Source organism: Narcine bancroftii, chromosome 4, assembly GCF_036971445.1.
Source record: "Narcine bancroftii isolate sNarBan1 chromosome 4, sNarBan1.hap1, whole genome shotgun sequence".
Lineage (NCBI taxonomy): Eukaryota > Metazoa > Chordata > Chondrichthyes > Torpediniformes > Narcinidae > Narcine > Narcine bancroftii.
Genome location: NC_091472.1, coordinates 25,777,546 through 25,800,447, shown reverse-complemented (window position 1 = coordinate 25,800,447; position 22,902 = coordinate 25,777,546). Strand labels below are relative to the sequence as shown.

Here is a 22,902-nt window from a genome sequence, read left to right as displayed (position 1 = left end):
ATCTCAACAAGTTAGACTGGCACTACCAGCAATGCTCAGAGCCTCAATTGTACAAATAAATCGTCCAGTCATCTCCTCTGTCCGCCACAACCCATCGCCCAAGCTAGGTGAAAGGCTGGTTCGTTTCATTCACTTGAAAACCAAATACAAGGTTAAAAAGGTAAGGGTGCCTCTCAGAAAGTTGCTAAAGACTGAAATTAATTGATATGAAGTAACATTTAATTATTTCAACTGAGACTGTCAACCGTCTGTATTTCAATTATCTCATATTTATCTGATTATCTAAAACATGATGATAATCAGCACAGAATTGCACAGTATAGAACTGCCCGGGGAAGTTAAGGTCATGGAAGGATGTAGAGGGGCTTATTATTGATGTAATTTGTGAAAACTGACTGTTCCCAGCTGATGCAATTGAGAAGCAACCTTTCAGAAAATAATCTTTACAAAAAGATGAGGAGCTGCATCAAAGCAGGAAAGATGAACATTAATACAATGTTTAAGCAATAATTCACTACTTTCCAAATAATAATAATGATTCATATCGACATCTCCAGTCCAAAATAAATTATGAAGTGCAACTTTGAGGTGGGTGTGTCAGCATTAATGAGCAGAGTTAAACCACGTGCAAAGGAACAATACCAGAAGTAAATGTATCAATAGATTCAGCAATGTATTCTATGTAGCAGTAACTATCTGCTCATTAATGCTGACACACCCACCCACATTTTTCTCTAAAACCTTCAACATCCAGACAAATTTATGAATGTAAAAAAGGCAAGTTGTTTATTATTCATTGAGAAGACCATTACTTCACAAAAACAAAAGATGGACTCAAGTGGAAATGTACAAGCAAACAAAACAGGGATGCCAGTTAAACCTCCAAAAAGTTTTCTTTGAAAGTCTTATCACTTGGGAGACACGAGGAGAGTCACTAGTGTTGAATCTGCTCTGTTACATGTGTCATTGTGTGCCTGGTAGCAGCTTTGGTAGTTTCCAAATGAGTTCTACATAGATGAAAAAAAATTGCTTCAGCATTATTATTTGCCACATTACTCTCTGCTCTTGATCACTTCATATTTAATCTGTTTTCCTCTCATACTTAAAAAAAAACGAGCGTTCGGTTGGGATAGCGGTTAGCACAACACCTTTACAGCACCAGCGATCGGGACTGGTCCGGGGTTTGAATCCCACGCTGTAAGGAGTTTGTACGTTCTCCTTGTGTCTGTGTGGATTTTCTCTGGGAACTCCGGTTTCTTCCCACCGTTCAAAACATACCTGGGGGAGGGGGGGGGGTGTTGGTTAATGGGGTGTAAAATGGGGGGCATGGACGCCTGGGTTAAAATGGCCTGTTACCATGCTGTATGTCTAAATTTAAATTTAAAAGATTAAGTTTGAAGTTACAAATAAAATTCTGCTGGAGGAACTCTGGATTGAACAACATCTGTGGGGTAAAAAGGCATTTCAGGACAAAAACCTTCAAGATTAAGTATTAAATTTGGCTGGCTCAGTAACTGCTCAACCACTTTTCCCTAATTAACTGGGCCCATGACATCAACAGCATGTTTTATGAAAATGTGCAGCACCAACTGCTGTAATAACAAAGTGGCATTCATTTCCATGGCTGAAACATTGGGATAGAATACTTACCACTTGCCCAGATGGATGCAGTCCCAAAATACGAGTTCATAATATCCAAGAAAACCAAGCAGTGGAGTTAGGTGCCAGCCTGTCATTTAACACTGCATCAACTCTTTCCACTGCGTAAAATAATGCCAAAATTATGTACTATTGCATGATGACTATTGGTTGACTAATGCATATAGTTTTAATTACAGAAATATTGTTATGTTAATTTATGATTTGTTCCTAAAACTAAATTTACATAACCAAAATGAGTTGACATTTGAATCAGTGCTGTAGATTTATTTTTCTTACAGCGCAGCATGTCAGTGTGAGTGGATTCCATATTCCCAGTCTTTCCTTATAATTGCAGTTCACTGAATCCTGCAACAGGTGATGCTGTTGAACCACGTTTCACAAACTTGGTGTCTTGGTATATTAGTCTACCATGAGGCATCAAAGCAAAAAACTTAAATCGCTTCCCCATTTCCTCAGGGTTCATTATTATATCATAGGCTTCAATTAGGCTTTTGTGTGTGGCTGGGTCAGATGTATTTTTCAGTAGTACCTAAAAAGAGGGATCAAAACAAGGGAAAATAAATCAGTTAATGAAAGACAATTGACTTAATTTCCTCAACTGAATACAAAACGCTAAAAGAAATTAAGGATATTGATGGATGGAGGAAATTAATGACCAGGCCTTAAACAGTGTCCACATGAACTTTAAAGCATTCAACCATGTCCATCACCAAAAGATTAAGGCACATGGGATGCATGGAGACCTGGTAAACTGGATTCAAAATTGACTTGGCCATAGAAAACTGAGAGTAGTTGTGCTTCTCTGGATGGAGCTCTGTGACCAGTGGTTCAACAGACAGAAAAGCTGACATCTCTGTTGTTTGTGATTGTAACAATTTGGACAAAAATGCAGGCAGCTGATCAGTAAGTTTACAGGTTATATGAAAATTGGTGCAGTTGTGGATTAGTGAGGAAGGTTGTCAAAGGAAATATTTGTTAGAATCTGAACTTATTGTCATGAACGTGTCACAAAATTCATTGTTTCGCAGCAGCGTTAACACAGATGCAAAAATTGCTATATATTACTTTTTTTGAAAAATAATCCAGTTAGTGCAAAAGAAGAGAAAAAGTGAGGTAGTGTCTCGAGGTAAATGTCCATTCAGAAATCTGAGAGCAGAAGCTGTTTTTGTACTGTTGGGTGTTCATCTTCAGGTTCTCATTCCTTCTTCCTGATGGTTGCACTGAGAGCACCACCTGGGTGGTGGAGGTCCTTGCTGCTTTCTTGAGACACCACCTCTTTTAGATGCCCTTGATGGAATGAAGACTAATGTCCATGATGGCACTGGCAGATGGAGTTTAATCTGCAAGGTGCGTTATGCTTTGGGAGGTCAAATGCATAAGTGACTAAATATTTAAGCTTCATGGGGTACATGCATAGCTCCCTGAAAGTGGCATCATCTGTGGATAGGGTGGTAAAGAAGGTATTACAGAGGAAAGAATAGTGAGGGCTATAACTAGTAAAGAGTAATGTGAATTATGCTAATATGGTAACAGGGAAACGAAGACAGGCCCGAGCGTAGAACTGTGGAATACAGAGGTGACAACACCCACGTTTCACGAACATCATTATTTTATGGCATGCACCCTTTGCTGGAATATTGTCAAGTTACACTGATAGCATACACCCATTGTTGTAACAGAAACTTAGACTCATTGTTAACCAAAGTAATTGTGGATAATTAAGCATCCTATTCTGTAATCCATCTTTATCTTGCCAGTAATTAGATCTCTGAAACTCCCGTTCTGTAATGAAACCAGTAAAACTAAATCGATCAATTTTTGTAATCATGTCCATTGAGAGTATAAAATCTGTACCAAAATCATGCACAGGAAATCAGCTGTGACTGGCCTGAGGCACATCAGTTTTAAGAAACTGTCTGTGGTTTCGAAAACCAAATCTGCATGGTATTTCTATTTGCTCCTTTAAAGGCATACTTGCCTTTATAGGTCGAAGCTTTAAATATAAAACTTGGAAGGTCATGTTGCAACTGCACTAAACTTTGGTTTGCCGTACAAATCTGCTGTAAGTTTTCCCTCTCTTACCTTAAAACTATATTTTTAGTGTATTTGATATTTCCACACTGTGAAAAAGACTATCTACCCTATCACTGCATCTCAAAATTTTATAAATGCCTTCGATGGTGCATTGAAAAACAATCCAAGTTTGTCAAACCTCTCCTTGTAAGCTAATATTCTCTAATCCAGACAACTTGGTGAAACTCTTTTTACATCTTCTCTAAAGCCTCCTCATCTTATGTTAAATGTGGATTGATAGCTTCGATTAACCTTGACAATTTCCAAGACAAAATAGAGCACTTCAAATAATATTTGTTACATGCAACAGAAATATTGAGAAAGCCAACAAATAACTCAACACGCTTCTCTGAAACTGGATTCTAGACTTCCTAACAGAAAGATTCCAGTCTGTCCAGGTCGGTAGAAGAACGTCAAGAACCTTCATCCTCAGCACTGGCATACCTCAGGGTTGTGCACTCAGCACTCTCCTGTTCACACTACTGATTGTATCACCAGATCCAGCTCCAACAGTGTCATCAAGTTTGAAATGACACTCCAGTAGTTGGCCTCATCAGCAACAACGAAGAGTAGCATGTAATGGAAGATTCTAACCTGTTTTTTTTTTAATTTGCAGCCTTTGCTTCTGCAAGGCTGAGAACCTGCTTGTGTTTTAGAATCAGCAGACATAAGCTAAATTCCACCGAGGGGACAGAGATGCTGTTATCTGAAGAAAGGACATCTGTGTACCAAGAACATTTAATCTTCCTGCTTGTTTTGGTCACAGACTGTCAGAGGCCTAGCCTTGATGCAAAATAAACCATTGTATTCAAAGTGATAAGCTGAAAATTATGTTATTCGATAGAAGCCTAGCATGCTAGCTTGCTCGCTTATCTTTCTTGCTGTGCTGGGAATAGGTGCTTGGGTAAGCAGTTTTTGGGTAATATAAGCCATGGTCCCACTGCTGAAGTTTGATACTCTCCGAGAGGTGGCAACATCTCTCAGCAAGAAGAAGAACTTCTGGAGTCCAGCCAACGTCCCGGTCAGGGGAGGTGGAGAAGCTGCTACCGGCGCCCTGACAACCTACTACAAGTGTGCAGTCGTTGCCTCACTTCGGCAGTTGGGACCAGTCCAAGCGTCGATAAGTATAGTTGGGAAGGGCTTGCATATTGAAGTGTGAAATCAGCTTTTGAATTTGTAATAAACATTTGTATAATCTGAACTGCTCTCGGTGTGTGTGTCTATTTTCTTTCAGTAGCTCAAACACTGTGACCAATCTAAAATGAACAAAATGAGAGGTATAAGTTGACCCAAGACATAGCACTACAGAGTAGAGGTGAAAAATCTCATGAAGTGGTGCAAGAGTAACAACCCCAGTCTCAATGTGGACAAGACGAAGGAGATGATTGTGGACTTCAGGCAGACTTGGAATGACCATCCTTCACAAGACATCAACATTTCTACAGTAGAGAGGGCGGAGAGCACCAATTTCTTTGGAATTTACTTCACTGGTGACCTATCATGGAAGGTGCAACATCGACTATGGTTCCTGAGAAGAACTACCAGCCACCATTATGTCAACCTATCAAGAGCGTCCTGGCCAGCTGCATCACAGTGTGATACAGTTCCTGCAGAGAAATGGATTGGAGGTCGATCCACAGGATCATAAGAGTGGCAGAGAGGATCACTGGAGTCTTGGCACCCCCCCCCCCCCCTCCAAATTGACGTGATCTACTGGCATCATTGTCTGAAGAGGGTGTGCAAAATCATCGAGGACCCCTTCCACCCTGCACACAGCATCTTTCAGCTGCTCCTGTTGGGAAAGAGATACAGGAGGATCAGAGCCAGCACCACCAGGCTGAGGAACAGCTTCTTCCCATGGGCAGTGAGAAAGCTGGACGACCAAAGGAACTCCTCACAGCAACCATCCGAGACTGTCATATTGATGGAGCAAAAATTATTTATTTATTTATTTGTACAGGTGACATACTTGCCCTGCATAAGTATTGTTTGTCTGGTCGTATGTCTGCGTGTTTTGCACTGAGGGCTGTTTCATCAGGTTGTACTTGTACATAATCGCAAGACAATAAACTTGGCATGACTTGAATGTGAGAATTAAATTTAAAATTTTAAATTTAGACATACAGCACAGTAACAGGCCATTTTGGCCTTCGAGCCAGCGCTGTCCAATTTACACCCAGTTAACCTACGCTTCTGGTAGGCTCCGAACAGTGGGAGGAAACTGGAACCCCCAGAGAAAACCCACGCAGACATGGGGAGCATGTACAAACTCCACAGTGTGGGACTCGAACCCAGGTCTCCACCTCTGGCACTGTAAAGGCATCACGCTATGCTAACCGTGCCGGTTGAGAAGATGCAAGAATGGAACAAGTTTGTGGAGAACACTCCGAATCCCCTGGACTTTTCAGAATCACATGTTGAAAATTAAAATCTCGAGAATTGTTAATATAATATTGACAATCCAAAAGCTTAGGAAAGAGGCAAAACAAGAATTTTGAAAGAAAACAACCATTAAAGACTCACCTGGAGTCTTACATCAATGCCCATATTCTTCAGAAACGCCTGCTGTGTAACTGGCCCCAAGGTGGTTACTTTGCCCCTTGTCATGTGCCGAAGGTAGCTGAAATCTACATCTGCTGTCAAGTCTGCTGTTCCAGGTGCCATGAGCACTTCATGCAGTTGATGTCCACGGAAGCCCTTTGGAAAATGATGCTCATTAAATATAATTTTGAAGCTCTTTCTGCACAAAAGTTTTATCTTTTTTAGTGGCAGTGATAAAGAGAGGAGCTAAAGTCACCTTTGAAATGTTTCACAAACAAGTTGAGGGAAACACAATCTGCATCTCAAGGCAGCAGAGAAACTCAGCAGGTCAAACAGTGTACTTTATCATGTAGCAAAGATACATAACCAGTGTTTTGGGTTTGAGCCCTTTATCAATGTATGAAAAAATGTCGAAGTACAATAGACAATAGGTGCTGGAGTAGGCCAATTGGCCCATCAAGACGGCACCGCCATTTATTGGATCATGGCATGATCTTTCTCTTTCAATAACCAATCCCAGCCGTATCCCTATAATCCTTAAGTTCCCAGCCCACAAGAGTCTTAAATCTCTTAACTCTCTCTTAAATCTATCCAGCGAATCCGCCCCCACTACCCTCTGTGGCAATGCATTCTACAGATCCACAACTCTCTGGGTAAAAAAAAAAAATCTCCTCATTTCTGTCTTAAATGGCCTTCCCTGTATTCTTAAACTATGCCCTCTAGTCCTAGTCCCTCCCATCATTGGGAACATGTACTCTGATTTCACCCTGTCAAGCACTTTGATAATCCTAAATACCTCAATCATGTCTCCCCTCATCCTTCTAAACTCTATTGCATATAATCCCAGTCTTTCTAACCTATCCACGTGTGACAATCCTGCCATCCTGGGAACTAACCTCGTAAATCTGCGTTGCACTCCCTCTATAGCACTGTGTGACCAGATGAATTTCTCCAGCATTGTGTTTTTACTTCTACCACAGTATCTTCAGTCTTTTGCGTTTTACTTTAAACTTAAAATCACATAAAAAAAATGAAGTCAATTCTGATGATAAATCATCGACTTTCCTTCACCGAAGCTGCCTGACCTGATATCTTTGCTTTCCAGCATTTTCTGCTTTTATTTCACATTTGGATTACAGTAAAAGTCCTAAAATCCAGAATGCTTGGGAATCAAGTCGGTCCAGATTTTCCAGATTCTTGAGCAGTACATCTGTGGTGTTTATGCATTGTACGTACGCAAAAGAACAGTTTGAAAAGTCTGGATTCTCAGGTGATCTGGATTTCTGGCATCTATATTTTCAGATTTTTACTGAATTTTGCTTTTTGATTTTGGTTCAATAGAAATGATTTAAAAAAAAAATGAGATCATGTTATTAGTACATTTTTCAGAATCCATTCATCATATATTAGGGCAACATGGTTAGTGTTTCAGTTAGCACAACGGTATTACAGTGCCAGTGACCCAGTTTCCTATCCAGCACTGTCTGTAAGGCATTGGTACATTTTCCCTGTGACCTGTCTGGGTTTCCTCCAGGTTTCCTCCCACTCTTCAAAACATGCAAGTTCATACATTGATTTATGTATTTCAGCACCGAAGGCTTGTGGGCCAGAAGATCCTGTTACCATGCTGTATCTCTTCCTAACTCCTATAGATATGCCTACCTCCAAATTGTCATTCAAACAAAGACACTAAGTGTTTTCATAAATTAGTTTTTCTGAAAAACAATTTTGAAAAAAGGAATTATACAAGAAACATTAATCTTTTACCGCCATTCTATTTCCATGCACCAAAACCATATTCATTAATTCATACAACATCCAAAAATCTAGCAATTGAACAATACAGCACAGTGCAGGTCCTACGGCCTTCGATGTTGTGCTGACCAATATATTCCTCCTTAAAAAAAGTACTAAACCCTCCCTACCCCATAACTCTCCATTTTTCTTTCACCAAGTGTCTGCCTAAAAGTCCCTTAAATGCCCCCAGTGTTTCAGACTCCACCACCATCGCCGGCAAGATATTCCAAGAACCCTCAACTCTGTGCAAAAAAACTGACCGATGATATCTCCCCTCAACTTCCCTCCCTTAACTTCATACTTACGTTGTTATGGACCACGGACTGACCTTTTAGACAGTCATGATTTCTGCTAAGAACTCTGTGTAACTTGAGGTATAGCTGAGTGCTGACCTGCCAATTGTTTAGATCTTTCAAGAACAAAGGGAGAATCCAGCTATGAAATAGAGGGCAGCAGAATAGCAGCTGGAGTGGCAGAGGGCAGCTGGAGAGGTGTGTGAAATGCACATGCCTCATAAGTGAAGATTTATGTTTACTGCCATGCAACATTAGTCATTTTCCTCCCAACATTCAATATAACATCCTTTGTTTTCTGTTAAAGAACTGAACTTGAACTGTGAGACTTTTTTTTTGGACTTACTTGACTGACTGACCTGGGTTTTGGGGGATTTTTCCTGTTTGAATATTGGGCACAGACTGTAATGGTCTGGGTTTTTGACATACACATTGTTTATAAATATATAACTGTAGATTTGCTCTGGTTACTTATAATGGGTTAATTGTGTTAAGACATTATATTGTTAATAGTCCTTAATCGAGTTAAAATTTAACCCTTTTGAATTGTGACTTCTGGTGTTTGCTGATCCTGCCCTGGGAAACAGGTGCTGGCTGTCCATCCTATCCATGTCTCTCATAATCTTGTAGCTATCTATCAAGTCTCTTCTCATCCTTCTTAGCTCACGGCTTTTCCCCACAAGCCTAAGTGAGTTTCTTGAGGACATAACACATAAAATTGATGAAGGTAGGGATGTAGACATGGTGCATATGGATTTTTGGGATTTGACAAGGTTGACTCATTCAGAAAGTCTGAGTCATGGGTTCCAAGGAACCTTTGCTCTGCAGATTCAGAATTGGCTTGCATGCAGAAAGCTAAGGGATGTAGTAAATGGAACTATTATGCCTGAAGGTCAGTGACTAGTGAAGTTCCACAGGGATCTTTTGTGGTGACCCCTGCTCCTTGATTTTTACAAATGACCTAGATGAAGCAGAGGGATGGGTCAATGAGTTTGCAGATGACAGAAAGGTTGGAGGTATTGTGAATAGCGTAGGAGGTTGTCATAGGTTATAACAGTATATAGACAGTTTGGCGGAAAAGTGGCAGGTGATGGATTTTGGTTGGTCAAACGAAGGCAGGTTAATGGCAGGATCCTTAAGTTTTGAAAAACAGAGGGACATTGGGTCTAAATCTATAGATCTCTCAAGGTAGCCACGCAGATCGATAGGGTAGTTAAGAAATGTTATGGTATACTGGACTTGATTAGTCAGGGGTCTGAGTTCAAGAGTCATGAGGTAATGCTGCGGTTTTTAAAAAAACGCTCTGAATTTAGACCACACTTGAAATATTGTGTTTAGTTCTGGTTGCCTTACATGCTTACACTGTGTACAGTTTATATTTTGCACGACCACTTAGTGTTAATTCTGCTGCACCTCCAGGAAAAAGGAATCTCAGGGCTGTATGTGATGTCACGTATGTACACTTTTTAGCGCACAAAGTTCTTTGAATCTATGACCTGAAATTTATACTTGCAATCTTCAAGTAATCCCAAATCAAAGAAAGCATATATCTTTGGCTTGGCTTCGCGGACGAAGATTTATGGAGGGGGTAAAAAGTCCACGTCAGCTGCAGGCTCGTTTGTGGCTGACAAGTCCGATGCGGGACAGGCAGACACGGTTGCAGCGGCTGCAGGGGAAAATTGGTTGGTTGGGGGTGGGTGTTGGGTTTTTCCTCCTTTGCCTTTTGTCAGTGAGGTGGGCTCTGCGGTCTTCTTCAAAGGAGGTTGCTGCCCGCCAAACTGTGAGGCGCCAAGATGCACGGTTTGAGGCGATATCAGCCCACTGGCGGTGGTCAATGTGGCAGGCACCAAGAGATTTCTTTAGGCAGTCCTTGTACCTTTTCTTTGGTGCACCTCTGTCACGGTGGCCAGTGGAGAGCTCGCCATATAACACGATCTTGGGAAGGCGATGGTCCTCCATTCTGGAGACGTGACCCACCCAGCGCAGCTGGATCTTCAGCAGCGACTCGATGCTGTCGACCTCTGCCAACTCGAGTACTTCGACGTTAGGGATGAAAGCGATCCAATGAATGTTGAGGATGGAGCGGAGACAACGCTGGTGGAAGCGTTCTAGGAGCCGTAGGTGGTGCCGGTAGAGGACCCATGATTCGGAGCCGAACAGGAGTGTGGGTATGACAACGGCTCTGTATACGCTTATCTTTGTGAGGTTTTTCAGTTGGTTGTTTTTCCAGACTCTTTTGTGTAGTCTTCCAAAGGCGCTATTTGCTTTGGCGAGTCTGTTGTCTATCTCATTGTCGATCCTTGCATCTGATGAAATGGTGCAGCCGAGATAGGTAAACTGGTTGACCGTTTTGAGTTTTGTGTGCCCGATGGAGATGTGGGGGGGCTGGTAGTCATGGTGGGGAGCTGGCTGATGGAGGACCTCAGTTTTCTTCAGGCTGACTTCCAGGCCAAACATTTTGGCAGTTTCCACAAAGCAGGACGTCAAGCGCTGAAGAGCTGGCTCTGAATGCATATATAAACTTTTCTGAATCAAAGAAGATGAGTCTTTAAACCTTTGACACAGATTTCATTGCATCTCACCCTCCCAAATACAACTCATTCAGACATCAGCTGTGGGCTACAAGCTACAACAACGGTTTGCATTCACGTGGCACCTTCACAGTGGTAAAATACCCAAGGGCCCATCAAAAAAAGCTTTAAATATGCCACTTGTACAGGCAATGCAGCATTAGATCAGCAAATGGAGCAAAAGAAATTGTGTAGCAAACCAAAGCCATCTCATCGATGTCTCCAATGACATTTCAAATTCTAGGAGCCGCACTGTTGGTGTAGCCGTTAGCGCAATGCCTTTACAGCACCAGTGGTCGGAACCTGGGTTCTAATCATGCACTGTCTGGAAGGGGTTTATACGTTCTCTCCATGTCTGCGTGGGTTTTCTCCAGAGGTTTCCTCCCACCATTTGAATAGTTCTGGGTATTGGTTAATTGGGTGGTACGGACTTGTGGGCCAAAATGGCCTGTTAAATTAAAATTAAGACTGGTGTTTTAACTTCACTGTATTTTGAAAACTTTTATCAATTCAATTCTAAATGCCCAAAAAAGCTTCGAACACAAAATGACTGCATTCTACCCAATAAATTTGAGAAGCAGGAAAAAAATATTACCAGACTCTGTTTAAAATTCTTAACCATCGTAAAATATTTTGAAAACAAGAATTTTAAAAAAAAATGTTCTCAACAATTATTGGAATCTACTTGGAAGCAAAAGTCAGTAGTCTTTTTTTTGGATAAAGAGACGAAGAAAGTTTTTACCAACAGTAGGTTTCATTCATGAGTGAAATGCTCATTGAAAATACTATAGTTAGCCTGGGGGAAGTAATGAATTTTGCAAAAAATTCTATTAATAAATAGAACAAGTCAATAACCTAAATTAGTCCATCATAACAATGTAACAATACATTTCACTCTCATTGACGATGAGTTTTTTTATTCAGGGCCTATCATAAACCATTCATATTGGGATCAATATTAATCAGTCCATAAGCTGGAGTCAGGAAAAAGTGGAAAACTAAAAGAATAACCTGGAAACATGTATAAACATCTACATTCTGAAATTTCAAGCTGCAAAAGAGGGAAAATGATCGCCCACAGAGGACATGGTGCAGGGGCAGGAAATATGGATTCTCACACAAGAGGCAGACACAGTTCTCATACATCACCAGGCACCAATCCACCTTGGAATAATGAAGGAGTACTACAGTGGTGGAAATACCACAATTTAAATAACGCAATGAAGGATTTTTAAAATTTCATTTCTTGGAGATACAGCATGGTAACAGCTCCCTTTGGCCGAACAAGCACATGTTGCCCAATTACATAATATGACCAATTAACCTATTAATCTGTTCACTTTGGAACATGGGAGGAAACCAGAGCAGCAGGAGGAAACCCACACAGTCATAGGGAGGACACAGACTCCTTACAAATAGTGGTGGATTTGAACCTGGGTTGCTGACGTTGTAACAGCATTGTACCAATCACTCTGCTATCGTGCTGTTGTTTGCTATTTATCCTCAAAAAAAAATTGAAATATTGCTACTTTGCTATATTTCAATTTTTGTTTTGAGGATAAATATTGTGCAGGGAGAATTTCCCCACATTTCCTCAGAGTACCATGGGACCTTTTCCTTCACAAATTCATTGGAGCGACTTCATCTCCAACATCGAAGTACTCGAGATGGCAGAGGCCGACAGCATCAAATCCACGCTGCTGAAGATCCAACTGCGCTGGGTAGGTCACGTCTCCAGAATGAAGGACCATCGCCTTCCCAAGATCGTGTTATATGGCGAGCTCTCCACTGGCCACCGTGACAGAGGTGCACCAAAGAAGAGGTACAAGGACTGCCTAAAGAAATCTTTTGGTGCCTGCCACATTGACCACCGCCACGGTTTGATATCGCCTCCAACCGTGCTTCTTGGCGCCTCACAGTTCGGCGGGCAGCAACCTCCTTTGAAGAAGACCGCAAAGCCCACCTCACTGACAAAAGACAAAGGAGGAAAAACCCAATACCCAACCCCAACCAACCAATTTTCCCTTGCAACCGCTGCAACCGTGTCTGCCTGTCCCGCATCGGACTTGTCAGCCACAAACGAGCCTGCAGCTGACGTGGACATTACCCTCCATAAATCTTTGTCCGCGAAGCCTCTAATAATACCAGCGACTCTGGTTTAGATCCTGCACTGCCTTTAAGGAGTTAGTTTGTTCTCCCAGTGTCCACGTAGGTTACCTCCAGGTGCTCTGGTTTCCTCTCACATGGGACAAGTAGGTTAATTCATCACATGGGTATATTTGGGCTGGAAGGGTCTGATCTTTAATTGAACCAATCAGTTAAAATTTGATTTGTTTTAAAATGAATCTTTCAATCATCTCAAAACAATTTATTTTGAAATCATTTGTAATAAATGATTAGTTGTTTAAGAAAAGGTATGAATGATATGACGATTAGTTAGTAAGCTATTAACTGATATTGGGCTAACATCATTATAAATTGTTGTTTGGTCCACAATCCTATGGATAACAATCTCCAAAAATATAGTTTAGCTATTATCACTAGATTCTCTCAAAATGAGAGGAAGTTTAAAAATACAAAGCTGATCAGTAGTATTGAGCATGAAACAATTCTCAGTTTTTGTTTAAATTCTCTAGCAAGTGTCAGAATGTGATGAAAATACACAGCACATAATTGGTTACAATAACATCAGCAGGCATAAATAATGTCAAGAATCAGAGGATAATTAAATGAGAGAACCATGAAGACTAAATGTATGCTTCACTGAACTTACTCTAAACGTGTCGGTCTTCGTTCCATTATGACCATAGTCAGCTATTAAAGCTGCTCCCCCATCTTCAGCGATTCGACTGGCTAGACTATGGATGATGACACCTGCCTCAGGGCAGATCTCTACATGGCTCCTTTCATCATCTCTCTGTGTATGGAAATATAAATAAAGATTTATATTATTGGAAAAAAGAACAGAAGTACAATTAATCAGTAGTACAGCCACAATGAACTTTTACAGTACAATTAAAAATAAATCAATACACCCAACCTTTTGGAAACATTCAATTATACCAATTAGTTACAGGACATCAAAATTGTATATAGAGACGCCTGACACAATGGGAAGTATAAATAAAAACTAATATATATATATTTTTTCTTCAGATGTGTTTAATGCAAGTTATAACTAAACTATAATAGCGAGGTGGGTTACTCTCAACATGGATCTTTATTAGCAACTTGTCTCATGGTCTTCTTAAATTGTACACATAATGCAGCAGATAAAGAAAAAAGAAACACAAGAGACAGCAGATGCTGGAATCTGGAGCAAAAATAAACTGCTGGTGGAACTCAAAAGATTAACTAGCATTTATGGAGGAAAAGGAATCGATGTTTCAGGTCAAAACCCTGGATCCAGACAGAGAAGAGAGGGACGGCAGCTGATATAAAGAGTTGCAGAGGGATGAGATAGAGGACTGTAGGTGACTGACATACCTAGGCAGAGTAAGAAATGATGGCCAAATGTAGCCAGTTAAGAGTAGTGGGAGGGGAGAAGTTGGGAGAGAGAGTGGTAGGTAGATAATGATTGGTGAAAGAAGACATGGTAAGGAAAATTATGGGAGCCACAGGGAGGAAGGAGAGGGTGAAGACACAGGCTGGAGGTAATGAGCAAGGACACAATAACTACAAGTACTGAAATCTGATGAGTAAGGAAGGTGATGATGGGAACCTTTGAAGGGGGAGATTGGCAGATGGAATCAGATGAGGTTTGGACAGTAGTGTGTGATGTGATGGAATGTGTTGTGTTTTATATTGTTATGGATATGATTTTGGGAAATAAAGTGTGGCAGGTTTTTTTTTAAGCGTAGGTCACATACAAACACTTCAAAACAGATCTCATTTAAAATACTGGTGCTCTGTTCAAGCTGGACAGGCAGGCTCTGAGAGCCTTTGCAAAAACTTTGAAGAGTGCCCAAGGGACTTCGCTGATGGAGTGTTGTTTTGAAAAGCAACAGATGACATAACTTGGAGGATTAGGTTCAGAGCTGAAGTCTGTCTGAGTGCTGCTTGCTGTTCTAAGAGGGTCATGTGGTTTTGCAAGCAGAGAGAGTAAAACAGATTTTCTTTCTGAGAGAGAGCGAGATCAGTTTTGCAGTGTTACAGTTCAGCAGCAGCTGGGACTGGAACAGGACAAGCTGATAAGCTTGTGGCAAAACCCCATTTGGAAGATGGGTTGTGAGTGCTTAGTTCAGCCTGGTCAAAGCCCTTGTGGTTCATACAAGAAGAGAGGACTGGCTGCCTAATGTTTCACTTGAAATAAGGGAAACAAAAAGGAATTCTGTGGTGACTTGAAAGAAAGAGGTTATCATTTGGAAAACCCTGATGGGGCAAGTTTCTTTGGCAAGACACTGAAGTGGTTGGTTACAAGAAATCAGTTGTGGGTGTCTAGTGAACAACAAATCTCTCTCTGAAAACTGACGAGAACCTTCCTGGGCGGTAATCATTCACCTTTCAAACATCAAATCCTGGTGAAATTCATAAATGTTAAATTCTGGGCACAGTCTAAAAATTGACTGCAACCAGTAAACTTGGAGGAATGAGAAGTGAGATTCGACTGTGAATCAAAGAATTTTTCTGAACTTATACACACATTTCATACACGTGCGCATAGAATTAGAAGGGGGTTAAGTTAGGTTACTCCACCAGCGTTGTCTCCGCTCCATCCTCAACATCCATTGGAGCGCTTACACCCCTAACGTCGAAGTACTCGAGATGGCAGAGGTCGACAGCATCGAGTCCACGCTGCTGAAGATCCAGCTGCGCTGGGTGGGTCACGTCTCCAGAATGGAGGACCATCGCCTTCCCAAGATCGTATTATATGGCGAGCTCTCCACTGGCCACCGTGACAGAGGTGCACCAAAGAAAAGGTACAAGGACTGCCTAAAGAAATCTCTTGGTGCCTGCCACATTGACCACCGCCAGTGGGCTGATAACGCCTCAAACCGTGCATCTTGGCGCCTCACAGTTTGGCAGGCAGCAACCTCCTTTGAAGAAGACCGCAGAGCCCACCTCACTGACAAAAGGCAAAGGAGGAAAAACCCAACACCCAACCCCAACCAACCAATTTTCCCTTGCAACCGCTGCAATCGTGTCTGCCTGTCCCGCATCGGACTTGTCAGCCACAAACGAGCCTGCAGCTGACGTGGACTTTTTTACCCCCTCCATAAATCTTCGTCCGCGAAGCCAAGCCAAAGAAGAAAAGAAAGAAGAAGTTAGGTTAGTTAAGTTAATATAGTATTAAATTAAAATGTGATTCTGTTTTCATATTTAAAGATGATTAAAAGCAACTTTTGTTTAAGTAACCATTTGTCTTGACGAATATCTATTGTTGCTGGGTTTATGGATCGTCTGGGCTCGTAGTATATGGGTGGAACCAGGGCAGGGAGGGGAATGTAAATGGGTGACAGGGGCAGGGAACAAAATGAGAAAGAGAGAGAGACACACACACTCATTAAATCTACAGGATCTACATTATTTTAAATTCACCTTAATTAATGCTTTTGAAGCAAAAGTGGCAGAGGGTGCCAGGACGAACCGAAGCTTTTCAGGTGATTGTGGTTCAATGTCAATCAGTATTTCACGCCATCCCTGTTTGGTTTTCTGTAATTTAACAATACAAAAACAAAGTGACAAGTTGAAAAGCTGTAGCACACACATTTTATTTCTAGTCTTTTGAAATGTTACACCTTTCACTGGAGTTGAATCTTATAGTAAATTCCTTTGAAAAGACTTAAAAGCATAAACAAGAAAAATGCTGCAGTAAAATACTTAATGATAATTATTTAACTTGCCTCATAGCTTACAAGAGCATATTGCATGAATGTTATGACAAACTCGATTTTAGCCCAAACACAAGATTGCCCTCTGCCTCCTCTAGTCCAGGAAATTTAAAAAAACCCAGCTTCTCCCTATTACTCAAGCTTTCAAGTCCCAGTAACATCCTGGTGAATCTCTTCTGAACTCTTTCCAACTTAATAATGTATTCCATATAGCTGGTGACTGAAAATGCATTCAATACTCCATGTGAACTCATCAATAACTTGTACAACATATGATGTTCCAACTTTTGTACTCCATACTCTGCCCAATTCAGACAAGCATGCCAAATCCCTTCTTTTCCACCCTGTCCAACCAAGTTGCCAATTTTAGTGAAATATACACCTGCATTCCTAAATCATTCTTCGTAACACCCTTCAGGGCTTTACCATTTACCGTGCAAGTTCTGCCTGTGTTTGACTTGCCCAAGAGCAATGCCTTGCCATTGTCAAGAGCTAAATTCCATTTGCAATTCTTTGGCTCATCTTCCCAATTGATCTTAATCTTGTCCTGAACTTAGACTTCCATTTTTACAACCACTAAACTACAGTCATCCAAATTGTCAATGTCGATAGCAATCAAAAGTCGACCCTGTACCAATCCCCGAAGACAAGCACACCTCTGATCACAGGCCTCTAATCAGAAAAAGCAACCCTACACTAATTCCTTCTGACTCTTTCCTCCAAACCAGTTTTTGATTCAAACACAATATATTGGAGGGACTCAGAGGGAGAAAAAGAATGTTCCACGTTTTGATTTGAAATCCTTTATCGTGACTTGGTTCAAAATGTTGACCATTCTTTTTCTCTGACTGATGCTGCTTGACCCACTGAGTTCCTTCAGCGGGTTGCATTTGGATTCAGATTTTGGCATCTGCAGTCTCCTGTGTGTCTCCAGTTTAGAATCCAAATGGCCTGCTCACCTCGGATCCAATATGATCTAACCATCAGACTACCCCACCACGCTGGACTTTGTTAAAGGTTTTGTTAAAATTCATGCCGACAACACACACGTTGCCTTCATCAGTCCTCTTAGTTTCCTTTTCAAAATGCTCAATCAAGTTTGTGAAACAAGATTTCCCAAATACAAAACCATGCTTACCCTCTGTGATCAGTCCCTGCCTATCCAAATACAGCAGAAGTTGAAAGTAGAAAATGAACAGTTAATAAAATGAAAAGAAATTGCAGCAGGATCCAACCTGATATTTTTACCACGGGATTGGAGGGTTGCGACTGTAGTTCCGTTATTTAAAAAAGGCATTAGGAGCAGGTCAAGTAATTATCGGGCAGTAAGTTTGACTTCAGTGGTGGGGAAAGTTATGGAGGGTATTCTTTGAGATTGAATATATGCATATCTGGATAGGCAGGGATTGATTAGGGGCACCAAGCATGGGTTTGTAAAGGGAAAGTCATGTTTGACAAACCTTGTTGAGTTTTTTTGAGGAGGTGACAAAAAAAGTGGATGAAGGTAGGGTGTGATCTGTTTGGATTTTAGTAAGGCTTTTGATAAGGTTCCGCATGTAAGATTAATAAGGAAGGTATATTCACTAGGGATTAGTAGAGAGATTGTGACATGGGTTCTGAGATGGCTGGAAGATAGACAGCAGAGAGTCATAGTGGACAACTGTCTGTCAGGTTGGAAGCATGTGACAAGCGGGATGCCTCATGGATTGGTGTTGGGTCCTTTGTTGTTTATCATTTATATTAATGATTTAGAGGAGGGTGTGGTTAACTGGGTAAGCAAATATGCGAAAATAGGGGGAGTGGTGGATAGTGAGGAAGGTTTTCTTGGATTATAGAAGGATTTGGTTTGTTTGGAAGAGAGGGCTGAAAGATGGCAGATGGAATTCAATGTAGACAAGTGCGAGGTGCTGCATTTTGGTAAAAAGAACCACAATAGGACATATGCAATTAAGGGGAAGGCATTGAGGTACGCAGAGGGACTTGGGGGTTATGGTACAGAGTTCATTGAAGGTGGATTCCCATGTAGACAGGGTGGTTAAGAAGGCATATGGTACGCTGGCCTTTATAAATCATAGTATAGAGTATAGGAGCTGGGAGCTGATGCTGCGGCTGTGTAAGGCATTGGTGAGGCCAGGTTTAGAATACTGTGCTTAGTTCTGATTTCCAAATTGTAGAAAGGATATAGATAAGGTGGAGAGGGTACAGAGAAGATTTACATGGATGTTGCCTGCCTTACAGCATCTAGATTACAGGGAGAGATTAAGGAAACTGGGACTTTATTCATTGGAACGTAGATGGGTGAGAGGGGATTTAATAGAGGTATTTAAAATTATGAAAGGAATAGATAAACTGGACACAAATAGACTCTTTCCCCTGAGGACAGGGGAGGTTGGAAACTTAGTTAAGGGTAAGGGGGCAAAACTTTAGGAGAAATATTAGAGGATGCTTTTTCACTCAGCGAGTGGTGGCAGAGTGGAATGATCTTCCAAAAGAGATGGTTGTGGCAGGGTCCCTTCTGTCACTTAAGAGAAGGTTGGATAGATATGAGGGGGTTGGAGGGTTATGGGCGGAGAGCAGGAGGGGGGGGAGCTAGTGGAGTTGTTCAAGTGAACTGGTGCGGACTCGAAGGGCCGACATGGTCTGTTTCTGCGTTGTAAATGTTTATATGGAAATGATATACTGCACACGCACCCACAATTGCTGTATGTTAAGTAATTCACAGCTACTGTCAAAGCTAGTCTTGTAAAAGCAGGTTTTCTATGGTGGGCAGAGTAATCAATGTTATTTCTGAATCAGTTTTGTTGTAGACAATTACTTTGTTTTTAATATATTGTCTAATAAAACCAATTCAATTAAAACTTTTCATATACAAATTGAAGTGAACAAAGTCATCCAGTAAATATATAGATTTTTAAAATAAAAGGATTAACAAAAACATTTCCAAATCTCTCAATATGATTTGAAAGATTTTACAAGATCTTTTTAACCAATTCAACTAATGTTTTAAAATTTGTTTCAATGGCCTATGGTTCGGAAGAGGAAACAAGCTCTTTTGGTTTTAAGAATAAATGTTCTTCGATGTGTGAATACATCTTATCTAATTAGCATGCCCCTTGGGTAAATCAGGTCAACAGGAATGAAAAGAGGAACTGAAGGTAAAAAATTTTTTTGCAACTTTAAATACTGATGGTTTTACCTGAAACTTGTGGATTGGAAGCACATCAAAAAACTCATGAGCAAGATAAAAGGCAAAACCTGAAAAAAGAAATGCACATTGTAAAAGTTAATGTAATTATTGAAGCAATGAAATAGATGAAAATTTTATCCAATGTTACTGCTTTAAAGCAAATAAAGGAGCATAAATCACCAGGGCCTGACAAGATATTCCCTAGGACACTGAGGGAGGCTAGTGTAGAAATTGCAGGAGCTCGGGCAGGAATATTTAAAATGTTCTTAGCCACAGGTGTGGTGCCGGAGGATTGAGGTAGTTCATGTTATTTTGTTGTTTAAATAAGGATCCAAAGGAAATCCTGGAAATTATAGGCCAGTGAGCCTGAAGTCTGTAGTAGGCAAGTTATTGGAAGGTGTTCTGAGAGATCGGATGTACAATTATTTGGATAGTCAACATGACTTTATGTGTGGTAGGTTGTGTTTAACCAATCTTAGCGAGTTTTTTGAGGTAATCAGGAAAGCTGATGAAGGAAAGGCTGTGGATGTTATCTACATGGATTTCAGTAAGGTTTTTCACAAGGTTGCACACGAGAGGTTAGTTAGGAAGGTTCAGATGTTAGGTATTCATGGTGAAGTAGTGAAATGGATTTGACAATGGCTAGATGATTGCTTCTCAGACTGGAGGGCTGTGACGAGTGGTGTGCCTCAGGGATCGGTGCTGGGACCATTGTTGTCTAACATCTATATCAATGATCTGGATGATAATGTGGTAAATTGGATCAGCAAGTTTGCAGATGACACTGAGAGTGGTGTCACAGGTGGATAGGGTTGTAAAGGAGAGCTTTTGGTATATTGGCCTTCATAAATCACAGTATTGAGTATAGGAGTTGGGATGCTATGCTACAAGACGTTGGTGAAGCCAAATATGGAGAATTGTGTCAGTTTTTGTCACCCAACTACAGGAAAGATATCAATAAGATAGAAAGAGTGCAGAGGAGATTTACAAGGATGTTCCAGACTTCAGGAACTAAATTACGGTGAAAGGTTGAACAAGCTAGGACTTAATTTGCTGGTGTGTAGAAGAATGTGGGGAGATTTGATAGAGGAATTTAAAATTATGAGGGGGATTGGCAGAGTAAATGTAAATAGGCTTTTTCCAGTGAGATACAAACCAGAGGACATGGGTTACGAGTGAAATGGGAAAATATTAAGAGAAAGATGAGTAGGAGCTTCTTCACACAGAGAGTGGTGGGAGTGTAGAATGATTTGTCAGCTAATGTGGTGAATGCAGGCTCAATTTTAGCATTTAAGAATTTCAACAGGTACATAGATGGGAGAGGTATGAAGGGCCTCTCATTCTTGGTGCAGGTCAGTGGGACTAGGTTAAAAAAAAGGTTCAGTACAGACGAGAAAGGCCGAAGGGGCCTGTTTCTGTGCTGTAATGTTCTATAGTTCTATTTAATTACAATTAAACATGCATTTAAACGTGTATCAAGCTTCAAATTCCTTGGGGTCCACATTCTCACCTGGCCCCTGAACTCCTCCATCCTGATCAAAAAGGCGCACCAACACCTTTACTTCCCATGGAGCATCAAGAAAACTGACCTCTGTCCCAAGATACTGATGGATTTTTACTGCTGTAGCATTGAGAGCATACTTATCTACGGCACCTTAGTGTGGTATGGCAAGTGTTTCATATCAGAATGTAAAGCACTCCAGCGGGTGGCGAAAACTGTCAATTAGCAATATCTATCAGAAAGGCAGCTTGGGCAGGGCAGGAAGCACGATCAAGAATGCATCTCACCTTAACTACGGACTTTTTACCCTTTTATCCGGTAGGCGCCACAGGAGCCTCTGCTCCCGATCAGCAGGCTCAGGAAGACCTTCTTTCCTGAGGCTGTGACCACACTGAGCCTTAAATCACAGCACTGAGTGGTATTGCACTGTCAGTACTTTTATACTTGTTTGTATGCTGGACGCTTGCTTTTATTCGCAATTACTTATAAATAGTACTATTCTTTGTACTTCTGGTTAGACGCTAATTGCATTTCATTGGCTTTGTATCTGTACTTGGCACAATGACAATAAAATCGAATCTAATCTAATTTGCACACATTCAGTTCCAGCTAATAAATGTATACATGAGTCTGCAGGAAAATATGTCTTACAAATTGCAGGCTGGTGATCAATGAAACAGGGTGAAACTAATAAAAGTGAAATCGAAACCAAATTCGTGGAAAAGAGTTCAATCCCACTTGAAGGTATGTTTATGATACATTTCCTGCATCATGCCTCCTTCCTTGTGTCGTACTTTGGTAACAGAAATATCACACACTTCAATTTTCTACTTTAGCCTTTTCTTAAATTTCTATGATTATTTAATAAGGAGATCATCTCACCTTTTGGTACATCCTGTAAATCCTTGTACCAGGAAATTGGAAGCCCTGTTTTGGTAATACCAGTCTTATAAACTGCAGCACTGGGATCATGCAACAAGCAGTGCTCCCCTTCAGTTAAAAGCTGTGCTTGAGTTTCACTGAGGTTTGAACTCACTTCGACCAAATGAACAGAAATCTCACGTGCCCTCAATAGAGAATTGAGTTGGCTGAAGACCTAATTTTCACCAAAAGAAAAAGTACAAACAAGTATTAACTGTTAAAAAAGAGCATTTTAAGAAGAGTGCCGAGAGAAAAAGGCAGTTAGTATGCTTGATGTGGATGGTAAAAATGGCGTTATGAATGCAAGATTGTTTATTTGGTGAATCCATCTGCATAATTTTGTTCCCTTTTTTTGTCTCTTCCACTTCATTGTTAGACCTTTTATTGTTGTTTCCCATTTCAAAGAGACTAAAATTTGACTGCTTCACAGGGAAGGGACCCCATAAACTTTGAGCAGAGACTTATGGGGTCATAGCCAAAAAGGTTGAGAATGGCTGTTCTGGAATATTAATTATCAAATCAATCT

The 22,902-nt window shown here is 40.8% G+C and overlaps 1 protein-coding gene across 6 annotated transcripts in view; it reads right to left on the bottom strand.

The window, feature by feature from the left end:
- Positions 1–759: 759 nt before the first annotated feature.
- ndufaf7 (NADH:ubiquinone oxidoreductase complex assembly factor 7) overlaps positions 760–22,902 on the bottom strand; it is a 40,806-nt gene continuing 18,663 nt past the window's right edge. For 5 of the 6 annotated variants that reach the window (XM_069930963.1, XM_069930964.1, XM_069930965.1 and 2 more), the window contains exons 5-10: positions 22,338–22,551; positions 19,964–20,022; positions 16,475–16,588; positions 13,710–13,853; positions 6,259–6,432; positions 760–2,191 (exon numbers count right to left, since the gene is read on the bottom strand). In XM_069930963.1, coding sequence (XP_069787064.1) covers positions 1,985–2,191; positions 6,259–6,432; positions 13,710–13,853; positions 16,475–16,588; positions 19,964–20,022; positions 22,338–22,551 — 912 coding nt within the window. In that variant the 3' untranslated portion in view covers positions 760–1,984. The remainder of the gene's footprint in view (positions 2,192–6,258; positions 6,433–13,709; positions 13,854–16,474; positions 16,589–19,963; positions 20,023–22,337; positions 22,552–22,902) is intronic. The other variant, XR_011355587.1, reaches the window with a different exon arrangement.